We start from the raw sequence: 17820 nt of genomic DNA, 5'->3' as shown, positions 1-17820 counted from the left end.
ATGGGCACAGTAGCCCATGTGTCTGTGACCCCAGTTCATGCCTACAAGGAGGTGGAAGGTAAGGCAGAAAAATCCCCAGAATTTTGGTTGCCAGCTAGTGTGGCTTCCACAGCAGCAAACAACAGAGGCCTTAGCTTTGCCCTCTGGGAAGAGAGTGATCGTCAGTCATCTTTGGAAATCGTCACATGATTAAGGCTGATGAGAGAAGAATGGAATCATGTGTTACAGCATGCATATTAACTAGTCCTTAATTTTTACCACGTACAAAAGATGAACAATTAATGTTTTCTTTTAAAGGAAGAAAAGACCACCATACAATTCTAATAAACACCTTGCACTAATGTGGGAATAAAAGCTCTGTCACTACAGGGAGGTTTTAATGGTTTAATAAATCTTATTAATCTTTTAAGATTTATTTTTATGTATGTATATGTGTGTGTGTGTGTGTGTTTATGTGAGTGTATGGCCTCTGTATGCTCCCATATCTAAGAAGACCAGAGAAGGTGTCAGATTCTTTGGAGCTAAAGTTACAGGCAGTTGCCAGCCATCGGATGTAGGTGCTGGGAACTGAACTCGGGTCCTCAGGGAAAGCAGCAAGTACTCTTAACTGCTGAAGCATCTCTCTAGCCCCCGAATGTTCTGATTTTTAAAGTTTGACTATCTAAAGCTATTTTATTAACTTGGAAATAAGATCAGCAAAGCCCCAAGAAGAACTTTCTTAGGCTCGCTATGCTTAAATAGACTACCATAGTAGATTTCACTGGCCATCTGCTTAAATTAGAACTGTAAGTTAGCTTCATATGGCTTGTCGTTTTTATTTGATAAACTAAATGGAAGAATGAAATCTACAAATATTTCAGGTGGAAATAACCCCAGGACACATGGAATAGTTCACGAGAATCTTATCACTTCAGTAACAAATGAAGAATAGAACTGTGATAGGGACACAAACTGATATTTTCTGCATGTCTACTGTGGCTGGGCAGATTATAAATTATAATCCTAAGTATTGGGTAATATTATCACTCTTTTACAGATGAGCTCTCTGCCTCTCTGCAAGGCAAATGACTCACTTTGGATGGACAGTTAGGAAGTTGGGATTCAGCTCGAGACTTCCCCTTGCCCTAGCTTATTTCCAATGTTTATGGTGATTCACATGTATTTCTACAAATGCATTTAACTTGCACATTTTATTTAGCCCACTTTGAAAAGATAATTGTATCCTAAATACCTTTCACTTACATACTTCACTGTCATGGTTCTAGTGACTGCATGGTATTTTAATTAATGCATTTTTGGTATGTTGGACCAAAATTTGTTTACCATTATCCTGCTGTGAACATTTAGCTTGCTTAGATTAGGGCTTAAGACTCTGAATTAGATCAAATCCGGTTTAATAAAATCGCTGAAGAGGTTTGTAACGATTTTGTGGATCACATATGTCTCTTTTCCCCCTTCGTGATTTTCCTTGAACTTGTATTTATTAACATGCTTTGACCTGCTTGGATAATTGGCAGTGATTAAATACATGGAATTAGGCACGTACTTATATGTATCTGATGTTTTAATTCACAGCAACCAAGCCCTTTTTGTGTAATCCAGGAATGGTTCCTTGCCAAGAACACAACTGTTTGCCCCTTAAAAGAGCATTTTATGAATGACCACACAGGGATCGCTTAGAAGTAGGGCCTTGCTGGGAGGGACCTACATGCACATCCCAACTCTGACCAGTAGATGGCTCTATTTCATTCACCCTCTACTGCAGGTTCCTTCTGAATGGGAACACTTGGAAAACCTAAGAGTGGGAGGCGTCCCCCAATACCTGGCCTCTCTTCCCAGTCACCTACTTTCCTATTCACTGCCTAGGGGAGTCTGGGCAAGTGATTTGGGTCCAAATGCATCCTCTGCTACACAGAGTGGGACCTGGTGGTGACTGCAAGCAATCTAGCCTGAGCTGAGAGCGAAGCCTCCTTTTCTTTAAATAGCACAGTGCTCACAACTAGAGGCTGTATTAACTGAGTCATAACAATTAATTACATTCGGGGAGGCGAGAAGACGGGATTTAATGCTCTAATGCGATTTGAATTTAGGCTGTTATCTCATCCCGCTGCTATTTAAAACAAAATCCTTTTTTTCTTCTCCTATGAAAGTATCTGCAACTAAGGATGGTTTCAAAGCTTGTCTGAAGACATCCTTGGCAACTGAAGATTCCTATTTTAGCTGCCTGAGGGGTTTCATGTGTACGTTTGGAGTTGCTAGATTTTATTAAATGAAGTGCATCTCTTTCAATTTGGGGATGTGATTAAAGAGAAGTAGGAGACAGGGAAGACATATTGCATCAGGTATTTTTTTAGGCGTTAAAGTGCACAGGGGAACTAGTTGTTAGGAAAAGGGGAAGGGGAGAATCTTATCTGAAAATGGCAGGGACCATATCAGCAAAGCTGGAAGGTTTGTTTCTATACAGGGTGAACAGTTATTTATTTATTTATTTATTTATTTATTTATTTATTTAATTTTAGATTTTTTTTTCAAGAGTATGTATCTGGGACCCAGAAAGGGCTGAGAAAGTCCTAGTTAGCAGGAGAGTCCTGTGGATATCTGGTGAGATAAAGACCAGCTTTTATCATCCCTGTGACCTTATCATTGTCCAGAAGTCCTGGATTTGAGAGAGAGAGAGAGAGAGAGAGAGAGAGAGAGAGAGAGAGAGAGAGAGAGAGAGAGAATATGAATCACAGCGACTTAAAGTTCCAAAGGCCTGGAGCATTGGTTGTGAATATCTGCTGTGCTCCTTCCGTGGCAATGTGTACCTTGGGAAATGGGCTTCTGCCCAGTGAGGAGTAGACTCTGGAGTACTTTTTTTTGTGGACAGCACTCCACCTATGAAGGACGAGGACAATGACCGGCTTGTCGCAGGCCAGGGCTGACATTGATTTTGCATGGGCTGTGTGAGGTCTCATAATGCTTTCCTACCAGCCCCGTTGAGCTCTGGACCTTGCCTGGCAGTAGTTTGGGTCCATGTTCTCCCTTCACCCCTCTCTGTATTTGTTTTGCTTCCTAAGGTCTTCCATACATCTGTTCCCACCCTCTTTCTCAGTTCTGCGACCCAGGTTTCCAATCCAACTCTGTCAAGCTCCCCCCAGAGCCCCTGTCTTAGATGGGTTTGCTTCCTGTGACATATCCTTGGTCAAGAACTTCCTCCTTCATACCATCCACGTGCATTGTTGAAGCCGGTCTCTGGCCTTGTGATCTGGACAGGTGACCCAAATTCCAAATACCTCATTTGTCTCACTGACACTCTGGGGATAGTCACATTTATCACCGCAGAAGGGCCTAGAGGATGGGAGCAGGCTTGCACAGGTGCTTTCTGAAGGTTAGCACTAGCCTGGGTACTTCCAGACCTGGGAGATCGGTATGGTGGCCCCATGGGTTCTCAGAGTCCCGTTAATATCTGAAAGATCTGGAAGATGCTTGTTGGTGAACTATGTGTCCTCTCTCTTAAGGCTCTCCAGACCCTATATCCTGCAGAGTCCCACGCATGCCAATGCCTTCCAATGGCTTTGTGTCTTAAGGATGTACTCCTATGCGTTTCTCTATACACCAGCTCTTTTGCTTTTCTTCCCAACATTTACTACCAGCAGGTCTTTCCTCCATCACCATCTCCCTCATGTAATGTAAGCTCAGCAGAGGGGTGTGCTCTTGTCCTTTACTGAGCACCAGTGTATCTCCGGAACTTGGTGAAGCAGGTGGAGCGATCCCTCAGATAACCCAAGGGATCGAAGCTCTCTTATGCATGTCCCAAGTGACTCAGAGACTCTCACTGAATGACCCCCCCCCCCCCACACACACACACCCGGGAGGGGCAGCACTATCTTTCCACCAGGCCCTTTCTTCCCGGGCCACTTTGAGCCTTCTACCAGATCCAGTACCAACTTAGGGGCTTGATCAGCTTCTAGCCTCTCCAGGGTTTGCAGGATGCCAGGGTCTGAGGGGTACAGACCCCACAGCCCCGGGCGCCGGTCCCCCCCACCCCCACCCCCCTGGCAGAAGCCCGCCCGGGCATGCTCAGACCGCGCAGGTCCGGGCGGCGGCGGGGGGAGGAGGGAGCGGCCGCGGCGCTGGGGCCCGGGCGGAGCTGCGCAATCGTCTGAGCTGCGCACCGACTGGCGGCCGGAGCGGAGCCCACAAGTTGCCGGCAGCGGAGCGCCGCCTCGTCCCGCTCTCAGCCCTTGCGCCCACCGGGCTGCGGCCGGCGCCAGGACGCTCAGCCTGCAGACGCTGACCCCAGATGTGACAGCGGGACCGCAGATCTCTCTCCTTCCGGGCGCAACCCACAGAGTCTCGCCAGCGTCTCCTCTGCCAAAACCCCACGGCTGGAAGATGTGGCAGCCGGCTACTGAGCGCCTGCAGGTAAGGGGCACCCGAGAGGCCCCGGGGCCAGCCTGGAAGAGGAGGTGCTGGGTTGAAGTAGCCAAGGTGATGTTTTGGCTCATTTTCAGGGATTTACATCCCCCAATTTTCCCCTCCCCAAAGTCCCCTCATCTCCACAATCCTGTAAAATTCATCTATGGGAACTGGATGCTTGTGTGCTCAGCCCAGAGCTCGGAACCCATCCAGGGTCAAAGGACGATGAAATTCATTAGGGGGCTGCCTCCTGCCTTACAACTTTTGTCCTGAAGGTGTTGGTGTTGGTGCGCGTGTTGATATAAATAACATTAGACTTTCTGAACAACATTAAAGAATGCATCTCACTGACACAATTTACTGGTCTGGGGTTAGGATATTTGAATTCAGATCTCCCCCCCTCCCCTTTGTCTCTAGGAAAAGACAGAACAAATGATTTGTGAAAGCATGCATTTGCCAATATAATTTGGAAATGTCAGGCTTGGTTTGGCTTGGTCGTGGTATGCGACGTATTTTCTTTTCCCCCTATTTCATTGGCACTCTCTCCTCTTCATGTCCCCCAAATCCAAGCTTCTGCAGATATTTGAAAGGCAAAAGTAAATTTCAGCCAGGAATGATGGTGTCCCGGCTCATCTCACTAAAAGTTTTTCATTGCTGTCCCCTGACGTGTCACAGGGTTTTTGATTTAGTTTCTGAAACTAGAGAGTGGGGGGAGAGGAAGGTTAACACCAGAAAGAGGGGAGTTTCTGCAGATAGGACTCAGTCTGTGACACTTTGGTCCTTGGGACGGCCCTGGCTGGAAGGTTTGATGACTACCGTTTGCTCACAAATACTCTCCAGGGGGACAGCAGCCTTTCTTTAAATCCTGCAGCTAGACTTTTTGGCAGACTCAGGGCTACACTGTTGTGTAGTAAACTTTGAAGAAGTGTTTACTGGTAAAAAGTATAGGAGGCTGAGCGTTGTCTGGAGACTTAGGTTAGAGAGGCCAGGATCCTGGCTGACTTGGGAGGTTTCTCAAAGAGCATTCCAAGCTCCCAACACCGACAGCCCCCTCAAATGCTCAGCAAAGCCAACTCTGCCTCCCAGCTTTTATCCACAGTGTTAGCCTGCAGGGGGCATTGCATTTCATAGAACCAGATTGCCCTCACCTCACCAAAAAAAAAAAAAAAAAAAAAAAAAAAAAAAGCCCTTCCCAGTGGTCTCCAGGGCTGCAGCTTAGGGATAGCATGTTCCCACTTATAGAGAGACCTGGATTCCAGGCCAATTCCTGCAGGTCTCAAACAGATTAAATCAACCCCTTGGCTAGCTTTGGAGATGAAGACATGGTGCCCAGTCTCCTGACCCCCTCTCTAGTTTATTAAGAGACCATCTGAGTACCCTTGGGGCAGCTGGCATGAGGTAATCTGAGTGTATTTTATAAGTGGTAGCAGATGTAAGTGGTGCATTCGAATCTCTCTCTTGATTCAAGGCCTGCATTCGATTCTAGAGCATCAGAACGAGTGAGCAGAGTTGGTGGTCGCCATCCAAGTGCTGTGAGTGGGTTTTGGAAACCCTTTAAGGGATGTGGTCACAGGCCCTGAAGGTGGTGTGTATTGCCTGGACTCCTCTGAAATATTTGTAGATTTTCATCTGTTAGAATTACTCTTCCTGGCCCATTCCATGCCCCTCAGCTCTGCAGCACATGGCCCTTGGCAGGCAAGTAGTCCGGTGTTAATCCCCTGTGGATATTATTCCTTGATTGGCATGTTTCCTTGCCCTTCTGGAAAACATGCACATGTATTTGGTTGTGAGCATCTTAGTTTGGGCATGCTATGAGTTTGCTTTATTTCAAGGGGTCATGTTCAAAGAGCCTGGATTTTAGGCTTTTGCAGAGCCGTAGTAAAAACAGGGCTATTACGACGGTGTAACAGCCAGTCTCCGATGCAGGTGCATACCTACAGCCAGTACCACTGCCTGGCTCCAAATTTAAAAATCAGTCTCAAGTCTTGAGACTCCTAAAAGCAAGCCAAACTTGGAGCGTGCTATTCCTGCTCATGGCTTTTTCCCAAATGGCTCATGGATTCTTCTTAAAGACGTATAGTTTATATGGTTTTGCTTCTGTGAGAGGAAGCTCTTGAGGTTATGTTGGTGAGAGGGCTGCTTGTAATAGGTTACTGATGCTGTGTGCCTCGGTATCTCCGTCAAATGGTTATCTCTGTAGTGCCTTTACTGTCTGAAATGGTTTTCATACCCCCCCCCCCCCCCGTGGATCTCAAGGTACAATCATATAGATATACTGGCTTCTGGTTCTGATGTGTTTCTGTGCCCAAATATAAGGGTATGGACAGAACAATGGGAGTGGTATTGGGTGGGGAAGTTACTAGTGAGCCCTGCTTTTTAGCAATGCTTAAACCTCGTTCTCTGTTCACAGATTTCTTCAACCTTGTCCTATACACTCACCCCATTTTTCCCCTCACTGATTTTCAATACAAACATTTTGAGAGGAGCCAGAGCACAGGAAATACTTCAAGGAAGCATTTTCCGAACTTCCCAAAAGGACCAGGCCATCCATTAGTTGTATAAACACCTAGACACAGAAGAGGCACAGGAGCAGACAACAGCATCTTTTCTTACTTGATTTTTATCACTTCCCACTGGAAAGCTCCGAGGGTCTGGGAATGTGGCCCAACTTCCCTGAGCCCAGACGTTCACCCTCTGACTGTCTTTTCAGTGAATGCAGCGAGGGGTCAGGAGCCTAGGGAGCCTTTTATCAGACTGAATTATTATCATTATTATCTATTTGCTAGCAAAACAACAACAACAACAACACAACAAATGCTACTGCTATTTTCTGAAATTTAGTTCTTTGACCCAAATCCAGTCCAGGCAAATGGACCTGTTGCCCTGGGGAGGACTGAGCTGGGTAATTTCTCATTCAGTCACAAGAATTGTGGCCACTTAATCTGCTCCCTTGAATGTTAAAACTGCTGTGTTTCACTCAAGTTCTTTCCTGGGTACTTCTGCCATTACACATATAATGGGATCAAAAGGGACACGGAGACGTCAATGGCCATCCTAGTTTTGCTAAATGTAAATGTGAATTTCACCTTCTCTTCTGCAGAGTTGACTTTATTTTTCTTGTAGAGACAAGTGCTATAGACTTTTAAAGAGGCTATTTGAGGCAGGCTCTTTTCAGACAAGTAGAGGGGTTTCTTTCAGTAGAAAAAGCTAAGTCTTAGGGTTTTTTTCAAATGGAGGTATTACTTCAGCTTTGATACTTCAAAATCTGCCTGGGTTTTCCAGTGGATTTAATGATTGCTTCCCAAATGTAATAGGCAAGAGTATTATAATCATGAGTTACAACTGACATGTAAGTCCTCAGAGGAGAGGAAGGCTGGTGATTTAAACAAGACTGTCAAGAGAAAAGAAGCCCACACTTAGGGGTGGGTACATTCCAAGGATTGAGAGGAACTTGCTCAAAATGACGCCTGACAGATAAGTTCTAGAAACTTCTGTGACTGTGTATAAAGCACCTTTACATTAGATGCTCTGCAAAGGTTTCAGCCGAATCATTTCTGGGAGATGACACTCTTTCCATGTTTATCCCTACATCTGTGTTTTGTTTGCTTAAGATTTGTGCCTTTAGTCCCATTTTAGCCAATGCCTGTGCTGTGGATAAAATAAGAAAGCACAGAGAGAAAGGCATGGCTGCCAGACTTTACTTTTGGTTTCCGGTTAAACTTCTGGCTGATCAAGAGGTTGAAATCTGTATTAGAGACCATTGCTGGCGCTTTGATACCATAACTGACAGAAGCAACTTAATGGAGGGTTTTGCTTGGTTCATGGTTTGAGGGAATACCTTCCACCATGTTAGAGAAGGTGTGTGGGCTCAGCTCGCTCCATAGTGGGGGACCAGGCTGCTGGAATTCTCTACCTTTCATACCTCAGAGAGTCAGCAAACAGGGAGAGGATGGGAGGAGGGGTCCAGACTCACTGCTCAATGGCCCGCCTCTTCCGCTAGGCCACACCTCTCACAATGGAGTCACTAGCTGGGGATCAAGCAACCAAATACATGAGCCTGTGGGGGGTATTTCCCATCTAAACTGTGACCAAAGTTTTCCATTAAAATGTTGCTTGAGTGATTTAGAGAGGGGAAAGAGTATATTGTTCCTCAGAATTGTCTTGTGCCTGCCCTGCTCTGCCGTGCCTGCTGTATCTTTACCCGATGCTGAGTGGATTGTTCTAGATTGATTTCTCTGTTATCATGGTGGTTTCCCTTGTCCCCCGAGAAGCAATACTGACAAGCCCTCTATCACAGCGGCTGGAAACGTTAGACCTGGCTCATCAGGCAGACTGAAGGCTTGGGCAGCTGGACAGTTTGCCAGGCCAACCAAATTGACAGCAGGAACACAGACGAGAGTGAGGGGGGATAGCAGCCTATTTGTCCAGTGTGTGTTCTCTCTATGCGGCATGACATTGAATTTTATAGGAATTATCTGGATCATTTATTTCCCATGGCCATTTTTATTCCCATTTTATAGATTAAAAAAATAAGAGGTCAGAGAATTGAGTTGTCTACTCTGACTTTGAATTTACTCTGTAGCCCAGGCTAGCCCCATATTTGTGATCCTCCTGCTCCAGCTTTCAAGTACCTGGAGTATCAGCCTATACACCAGCCTGGGCCACTTTCACATTTCCTATTGCAGAAATGTGGTTGTCGGTGTTGATTCAGGGTCCCCTAAAGTATGATGACTCAAGTCTTTGAGAGAAATAATCTAATCAGTCTCATGATGGCTGGAGTCCCCTATTTTCCTTTGAGATGCTTTTCCAATGGAGCACATCGTATTTATCTGAACTGGAGGCTTTAAGTCAAACTCAGTTACCTGGACAGTCTGCCTGAGTTTGGTAAGACATAGGCAAGGGGGATGAAGACAGGCTGGGAGGATCCAGAGCTTAGGCTTCAAATAAAAAGCCCCTTCTCCGAGGCCCCGCCTTCCCATCAAATCCCCCCTAAATTTTGCAATTTTTGCACCTCTTATTGCAAAGCACAAAGCTGGAGTGTTCATTAACTGCTGCCTTCCCCTCTCCCAGAATTGAGGTGCTGTTTTAATATCATTGACTTTTTCCAAATTTGTCAGCAAAATCCCCACTAAGTGATTTGCGAAACACAGGTATTGGGAGACTCCCTGCCCCCCTGGCTCCCCGTTGCCTAATGACCGCTTCTTGTTGACCTTTCTGGTTTACATTCCAGCATTGGGCAACCTTTGCATGTTGTTTGATGTTCTGAATTATCTCTTCCCTCCTTTTCCTGGACACTGACTCCTTTCTGCCCTGTCCCTTAGCCCTGGAGGAGACTCAGGTGGAGTCACCCTGCAGCCCCGAAGTCACTAGAAATCAGTCTTCCACAGGACTGCAGTGTGACTCCCCAAATAGCAGTGGGCCAGGGCCACCTTATTGGCCAGCAAATAAAATGAATTCAGTCTTTCTCAATGGCTGCAGTGTGCCTTTCGGTCCCCAGAGCCACAGATCTAAACAGAGGCTCCATAGAAGGAGAGCAGGAGGAAATAGTTGAGGTGTTTGTCCAAAGTCTTCCTCAAAGTCCAATATAATTTAGCTTACCATCTTTTTGTGTTAACTAAAACCCAAGTACTGATCCCAATTTAGCAGCTAATTAGTGATAAAACACCATCATATGTTCACCAGCTCTGACCTCTGAGCCTGAGGTCTGACAAGGGAGGTGTCATAGAAGAGGGAGAACAGAGTTACTTCATAATCATGGCACCTTTCAGTACTTCCAGTGTCTCACCACATCTCCCTTTCCATGTTTAATGACCCAGATCCCTTCTGCAATCTTCTGTTTGCTTTGCGATCTCACCTTGATAAGGGGCCCTCCTGCAATAATGTTATTGAGCGGGTTGTTCCAGAAATCAGGTATCATTTGGCTAAAATGTAACCAAAGATGTAACCTGTATCTTTAGAAATACATTTGATTTAGTTGTTTGCTGATAAAGCTGTAGTTTAGACTCTGTATGTGTTTGTACTTGCATGTGCTTGTTCATGTGTCTTAGGAGCTACCACCTTGAGGGTTGTGTGTGTGTGAGAGAGAGAGAGACAGAGAGAGAGACAGAGAGAGAGACAGAGAGAGAGAGAGAGAGACAGAGAGAGACAGACAGAGAGACAGACAGAGACAGAGAGACAGAGACAGAGAGAGAAAGAGAGAGAGACAGAGAGACAGAGAGAGACAGTGACAGAGAGAGAGACAGAGAGACAGACAGAGACAGAGAGAGACAGAGAGACAGACAGAGACAGAGAGACAGAGACAGACAGAGAGACAGAGACAGAGAGAGACAGACAGAGAGAGACAGAGAGACAGAGAGACAGAGAGACAGAGAGACAGAGAGAGAGAAACAGAGAGAGACAGACAGAGACAGACAGAGAGACAGAAACAGAGACAGAGAGAGAGAAAGAGAGAGACAGAGAGAGAGACAGTGACAGAGAGAGAGACAGAGACAGACAGAGAGACAGACAGAGAGAGACAGAGAGACAGAGACAGAAAGAGAGAGACAGAGAGACAGACAGAGACAGACAGAGAGACAGACAGAGAAAGAGAGACAGAGACAGACAGAGAAACAGAGAGAGAGACAGACAGAGACAGACAGAGAAACAGAGAGAGACAGACAGAGACAGAGAGAAACAGACAGAGAGACAACAGAGAGACAGAGAGAGAGAGAGAGAGAGAGAGAGTCTCTCACTGACTGGGTACTCAAAGTCTACAAAGCTGGCTGACCAGTGAACTCCAAGGCTGCAACTGTCTCCACCTTCCCAGTATTGTGATTAAAAGCACTCGCTGCCACCTTGGAGAACAAACTTGAATCCTGCTGCTTAGGTGACAGAAACTTCCCTGACTGCACTCTCTTTGCAGTCCCATCATTTAGTCTTATAACTTCTCTGAGTTTTGTGTTCTCTATCTATGCCTCAGAAGTAGCTGCTTGGCAGAGGCTTTGTAATATACAATACTCTCACTGGACAGAAGTGTGTTTCTCTCCCATTTGCCATGATAGTACACACATGTAACAGGTCCCAAGCCCTCCGCAGGGTGAAGGTATGTTGAGAAGCTTCCAGAAAGGAAGGATATCATTGTATACTTTGGAGGACTCAGTTTTTGTCTCCAACTTGAGCTTAGTATTATTTTGTCCCTTGGTGTGTGTTGCAACTTTCACTGTTTCTGAGAGTTCTGGCTTCCTTAGCTAGAAACTTTGTGGATGTTGTAAATTTCTCAGTGGTTGAGTGTCACTAAGGAAGGTCCTCCAGTCTTTTCCAATGGGAAAGTATGCACCATTGCATGGCGTTATCCTCACAACTGGAAGCCGAGAACATGGGTCCAGTGTTTAGCTTTGCCACACTCTCAAACACTTCTGAGAGTGAGGGTGGAGCTGGGAGCTGGGTTGTGTCTTGGAAGAAGGTCACAAGCTCTATGGCTCTGGCTACTGGGTTCTCTATTTTGGAGGGGTCTGGCTGTGAGTGTCTTGGGGATGAGCCTGTGTTAAGGTATTGCTACATCCTTGTTTTCTGCCATGTCACAAAGATCTCTAGGGACATCAGTCATCTAAGATGACTCTTACAAAGTCCTGTGTATTATGGGAGTTGAGAGTCATGTCTCTAGGGGAACTTTTTAACTCCTCAAGAAATTCTAAAATTTCCAAATCCATACATGCTCTCAGTTATTCACAGCTGGAAGAATCTAGCTTCCAGGTACTCTCAGGAATACAGTGGCCCAAAAGGGCAGTAAAGAAAGAGATTGTGGGCAAGAGTTTATCCTGCTAGTTTCCACTAATTATGGGAAACAAAATTATTAGTATCTATTTGTTGCAAACTTACATTCATAGGCAATGGTTATTATTAATGATGATAATGGCAACAGCAACCAGTTTTTAATATAACATTAAGTGTATCCGAGCAGTCTTATTTATAATAGCCAGAAGCTGGAAAGAACCCAGATGCCCCTCAACAGAGGAATGGATACAGAAAATGTGGTACATTTACACAATGGAGTACTACTCAGCTATTAAAAAGAATGAATTTATGAAATTCCTAGGCAAATGGATGGACCTGGAGGGCATCATCCTGAGTGAGGTAACCCATCACAAAGGAACTCACACAATATGTACTCACTGATAAGTGGATATTAGCCCAGAAACTTAGGATACCCAAGATATAAGATACAATTTGCTAAACGCATGAAACTCAAGAAGAATGAAGACCAAAGTGTGGACATTTTGCCCCTTCTTAGAATTGGGAACAAAACACCCATGGAAGGAGTTACAGAGACAAAGTTTGGAGCTGTGTCAAAAGGATGGACCATGTAGAGCCTGCCATATCCAGGGTTCCATCCCATAATCAGCTTCCAAACGCTGACACCATTGCATATACTAGCAAGATTTTGCTGAAAGGACCCAGATATAGCTGTCTCTTGTGAGACTATGCCGGGGCCTAGCAAACACAGAAGTGGATGCTCACAGGCAGCTATTGGATGGATCACAGGGCCCCCATTGGAGGAGCTAGAGAAAGTACTCAAGGAGCTAAAGAGATCTGCAACCCTATAGGTGGAACAACATTATGAACTAACCAGTACCCCGGAGCTCTTGACTCTAGCTGCTTATGTATCAAAAGATGGCCTAGTCGGCCATCACTGGAAAGAGAGGCCCATTGGACTTGCAAACTTTATATGCCCCAGTACAGGGGAATGCCAGGGCCAAAAAATGGGAATGGGTGGGTAGGGGAGTGGGTGGGAGGGTATGGGGGTCTTTTGGGATAGCATTGGAAATGTAAATGAGGAAAATACCTAATAAAAAGTATATATATATATATATACATACATACACACACACACACACATATATATAAAAGACATATATATAAAATATAAAAAATATATATAAGAAATGTAAATTAAGATTGACAAAGCTACTAATTAAAGAAATAATCTTAAAACAAAAACAAAACAAAAAAAAACCAAAAACAAAAAACAAAAAACAAAAAAAAGTGTATCTGTTTCTTTGTGTTGGTATGATAAAGTACCATGCTCAGAAGCAAGAATATTTTTGGCTTATGATGAGAGAAAGAGAGAGAGAGACAGAGAGACACAGAGAGAGAGAGAAATGGTTGGGGAGGCATGACAGCAGGCTATTGGAGCAGGAAGCTGAGACATCACATCTTTGGCTTCAAACAGGAAGCAGAAAGTAAACTGGAAGGAGGGTGAGGCTATACACTCTCAAAGGCCACCCTTAGTATCTTACTTTCTCTAGAAAGGGTATACCTCCCTGGACAGTGCCACCAACTGAGCACCAAATATTTAAATATCTAAACCTATGGGGGACATTTTCATTCAAACCAAAATATAGATTCTCTGGAGCTTCCTTAAACACCCCCTCAGCCCCACCCCCAACCCTGTGCCAGCACTCCTTGGAGGAAGAGCTTCGATATGTATCTGGTTTTCTGGTCTCAAGCCTTCATCCTATGTTTTGTGCTTCTGTGTGTCATGTGTGTCATGTTTTGCTATGTATTGAGAGTATGTTGAACCTCTGAGAAAACCCCAAGGGACAGAGACTTTTCCTCCTTTAATGGTGATAGAATGGATGACTACAGATGACAGTTAGTTCATTAGGTCCCCTCAGCCCTGCATTTTTACCCTCTGCTAACAGAGCCATGACCAGATCAGGGAATAAGATCTAGCCACACCCATCTCATCACATATAGTCTAAGAATTTTCAGAGATCAATTTTGAATACTATAGTATAGGAGAAAAAGAATCTACTCTCTTTATAAATAGCAAATGATGCTTCTTGAGGGAATAGTCATTTCCCCGTTTTCTGTCTTCTTCCTGTTCTGGGCATAAATGTGATGGCTGACATCTTAGTAGCCATAGTGTGATTCTGACACAACAAAAGATAAAGGTAAAACCATATCTGTAAATGAGCTTCCCTGGTAAGAAAGCAGGCATTTGGATGGTTAAACAGCTGGGTAACCTACCTACCAAGGAAAAGCGATATTGGAGTATGCCATTTTCTTTCAGTATTTAAACATGCATATTATATTATTGTTTATGTCTTTGACACAACAAACAGGGGACCAAAATTCAGGTTCAAACTAAGGTCTCCACATCTTACTGTTACGGGCTGAACTGTGTCTTCCAGGCAGTTATGTTGAAACTTTAACCTCTGATACCTGCAAATGTGACCTTATTTGAAAAATACAAAAAGCCCATGGAGATGCAATCAGGTGAAGATGAGGCCAAATTGCTGTATCACAGGGCCAATGGCTGCTGTCCTGGTAAGGACAGATTTATAGGTATGGAGACAGCACTTGAAGATAGAGGTTGAGGATGGTATTATTCAGCTGCTACAAGCCAAGGAAGGCCAGCGATCAGTAGAGAATACCAGAGTTCAGGAAACAGTCTTCCCTGAAGCCCTGGATGGAGGATGGCTGGCAAACATCTCTAGCTTTGCATCTTTTTTCTAATTATAGAAGGCAAGATTTCTTTTTTTTTTTAACATTTATTTATTACTATATGTAAGTACACTGTAGCTGTCTTCAGATGCACCAGAAGAGCGTCTGATCCCATTGCAGATGGTTGTGAGCCACCGTGTGGGTGCTGGGATTTGAACTCAGGACCTCCGGAAGAGCAGTTGGTGCTCTTAACCACTGAGCCATCTCTCCAGCCCCTCTACCTTTGCCTTTTAGCTTTCTAAACTGTGAGGGAATAGATCTTGTTGTTTTCAGCTGCCTGGTTTGTGTAATCCTTTCCTTGAGAGCTAGGAAGCTTGCATGAATGGAAGCCTGCCCCCTTCTCAGTTTGTTCATGCGTGTCTACCAGTTTGCTGTCCGCAGATGTCGCGTCTTGGGTCACGGTGACTCTCCTTTTATTAGCTACTTTAACTTTGAAAACAGTGGAAAGCTAACTCACTCCAGGCTGGTGTCCCTAATTACAGGCAACTATATTCCTTCTTCCATCCTCTTCTGATCAGCCTTCTAGGATGAGACTATCTTGAATGTGACATGTGCTTTGTCCCTGAAGGCAGGGACTCTGGGAAATGACAGAATGTCCCTTTGCTGTACAGACAATAAACCTCAATACTAGACAAGATTTTGGGTTGTGATGTTGCCTTGAGGTGGAGCTGACTGGAATTTCTCCAGTGGACTGGGTCCAAGTAGGATTTAGAATCTTGTTTTCAAATATACCTGATAGACCCGACTAGTTGAACTCTGCTGTTTGCCTTTTCCCGATTTGGAATGCATGCCAGTGGCCCGGAGCGCATGCCTCTCAGCCTGACCTCCTGGAGAGCTCATTATATTCTTGACCCTGTATATAGGTTGACAGTATCTGGTTCTATATTTTTTGCACTGTTTTATTTGGTTCCTGCATCTGTTATTTTGAAGGATTAATTTTTGTTTTAAAACAAAAATGAATGTACTAAGAGTCAGAAGACACTCTTTCCTGTCAAGTTCACCTTTGAACTTTTAGCCTAAAACCTTCCCCTCTTTTAGCCACGAAGACACAGACATTTTTCATTCCTAGGCAGTGAAGGAAGGGCATCTGAATTGCTGTCCAGTTGTCTCTTGGCCTCTGTTTCTTTAAGGGCTAAATACTGTCTTGGCTTTTATTCTTTCCTTCAGAGACAGGTATTGCCTGTGTGTCTAGGGATGGGGGAGAAATTAAATAGTCACTGGGAGCAAGGAATGTCACATTGCCGTTCACCCTGTATGAGCCGTGATTCTTATCACTATAAACAACCAGCAAGAAGAAACTGACAGAAAGAAGGTTTACTTTCACCTGTGGTTTGAGTGGATGCCACCCATCCATTTTGGTAGGAGGGTATGGTGGTTAGAGCTTTTGGAACACCCCACAGCTGTGGCAGGCAGAGGTTTTTCACATCTGGGTGGACCAAGAAGAAGACAGATGTGAATGCAGGCACTCAGGTAGCATCTTACTTTTCCCCTTTCACTCCATGCTGGATCCCAGCCCATGGGATGGTGCTACCCACATACAGGAATGGATCGTTCTCCTACTTAATGCTCCCTGGAAACTCCCTTACAGACATGCCCAGTGGTGTGTCTCCTGGGTGGTTTTAAACCATCACGTTCCCTCAGAACAGAACCCATCTTATTTCTTCAGCAACAAACCCTTCTCTGTGTTGCTCTACTATTGTAATCTGGGACTAAAGATGGATCTTCAGTCTAGCACATGTGGCTGCCAGGGCATTGGGAATGGCCTACTTTTCCCAGTGTAAGTAGCATGCTGCTTTAAGACCACCCTTACTGTGGATAGTGGACAATCAGTGTCCCTGAGCTTGTTCCCTGAGGACTGAGCTACTGCCTACGGGATGTGGTCTTGCTAGATGCTCCACTTTGCTTTTGCAGTTGAATTTTTGGCTTCTGAGTAATACATCTTCTAGGGTTGCTTACACACTACCACAGTCTGAACGGCTTAAGCAGCAGCAGTGGAGTGCATCCTGTTTCTAGAGGCTGCACTCCAAAATTAAGGCCTGCTGTCCTTCTGAGGCTGTGAGGGAAAATCTGTTGCAGGCCTCTCACTGGCTCTGGTAGTTGCTGGTAGTCTTTGGCATTCCATGAGCTATGGCAACATAGTTCCCATCTTTATGTGGCACCATCCCCGTATCAAAATTTCTCTTTACATAAGTACATCAAGATTATATCAGAAAACTAACTGACTCTAGGATGGTGTTCTATTAGCTAATGACAGGCAAGACCACCCAAATTTCCAAACTAAGTCACTTGCTGAAATACTGGGGTTAAGATTTCAACACAGGATTATATTTTCCCCGTCTGTATCAATCCACAACACTTAACTAAAATGCTTACTTTTGGATTCTTCCATCCACTGATATATTTCTTCCTGTTTAGTCAACCATTACAAACAAATAAAACCAACAATTATTTCAAAATGGAAGTGCAAATAGGAGATACAGGGCTCCATCTGCTGCATGCTATGGCTACTACTTAATCCTTGATTGGATTTACTATTGTGTAAAAGTATCTGCTTTCAGTAACAAATCAGACCGTCTTAAGGTATGCAAAGAAGTTGATAATCCTGTGCAGTGCCCCATTCCCAAATCTCATCATGAAGGAAGTCTTTCCTGGTCTCTGTATGTTCTAGCTTAGTGGTTGTTTCTTGGTCACTTTCTCTGGGCATATTTACATTTTTCAAATGCATTTTTTAATCCCACTTTCTCCTTTCTGAGGGGTCTTTACTTTTTCAGTTCACACCCTTTAGTGCTGGGGTACAGTTCGGGGCTGGGTTGTGATTTGTCTAGTCATTCCTTTATGAGGGAGTGCTTAGGGTCTGTACATGTTCTCCTGTGCTTTCTACATAAATCAGTGTTACAAGAATTTCTCCATACTGGGCTAGGGAGGTAGTTCAAG

At 44.6% G+C, this 17820-nt stretch overlaps 1 protein-coding gene across 5 annotated transcripts in view; it reads left to right on the top strand.

Annotated features, from left to right (window-relative positions):
• Pid1 (phosphotyrosine interaction domain containing 1) overlaps positions 1-17820 on the top strand; it is a 303550-nt gene that overhangs the window by 51095 nt on the left and 234635 nt on the right. Inside the window, exon 1 of one of the 5 annotated variants that reach the window (XM_011238717.3) lies at positions 4073-4407. The exons of 2 other annotated variants lie outside the window; for them this stretch is intronic. In XM_011238717.3, coding sequence (XP_011237019.1) covers positions 4378-4407 — 30 coding nt within the window. In that variant the 5' untranslated portion in view covers positions 4073-4377. Of the gene's footprint in view, positions 1-4072; positions 4408-17820 lie in introns of those variants that run through there. 2 more of the 5 variants (XM_011238718.3, NM_001003948.2) reach the window with 2 other exon arrangements.

This window comes from Mus musculus, chromosome 1, assembly GCF_000001635.26.
Source record: "Mus musculus strain C57BL/6J chromosome 1, GRCm38.p6 C57BL/6J".
NCBI classification, from domain to species: domain Eukaryota; kingdom Metazoa; phylum Chordata; class Mammalia; order Rodentia; family Muridae; genus Mus; species Mus musculus.
This window is presented reverse-complemented; position numbering and strand designations above follow the sequence as displayed.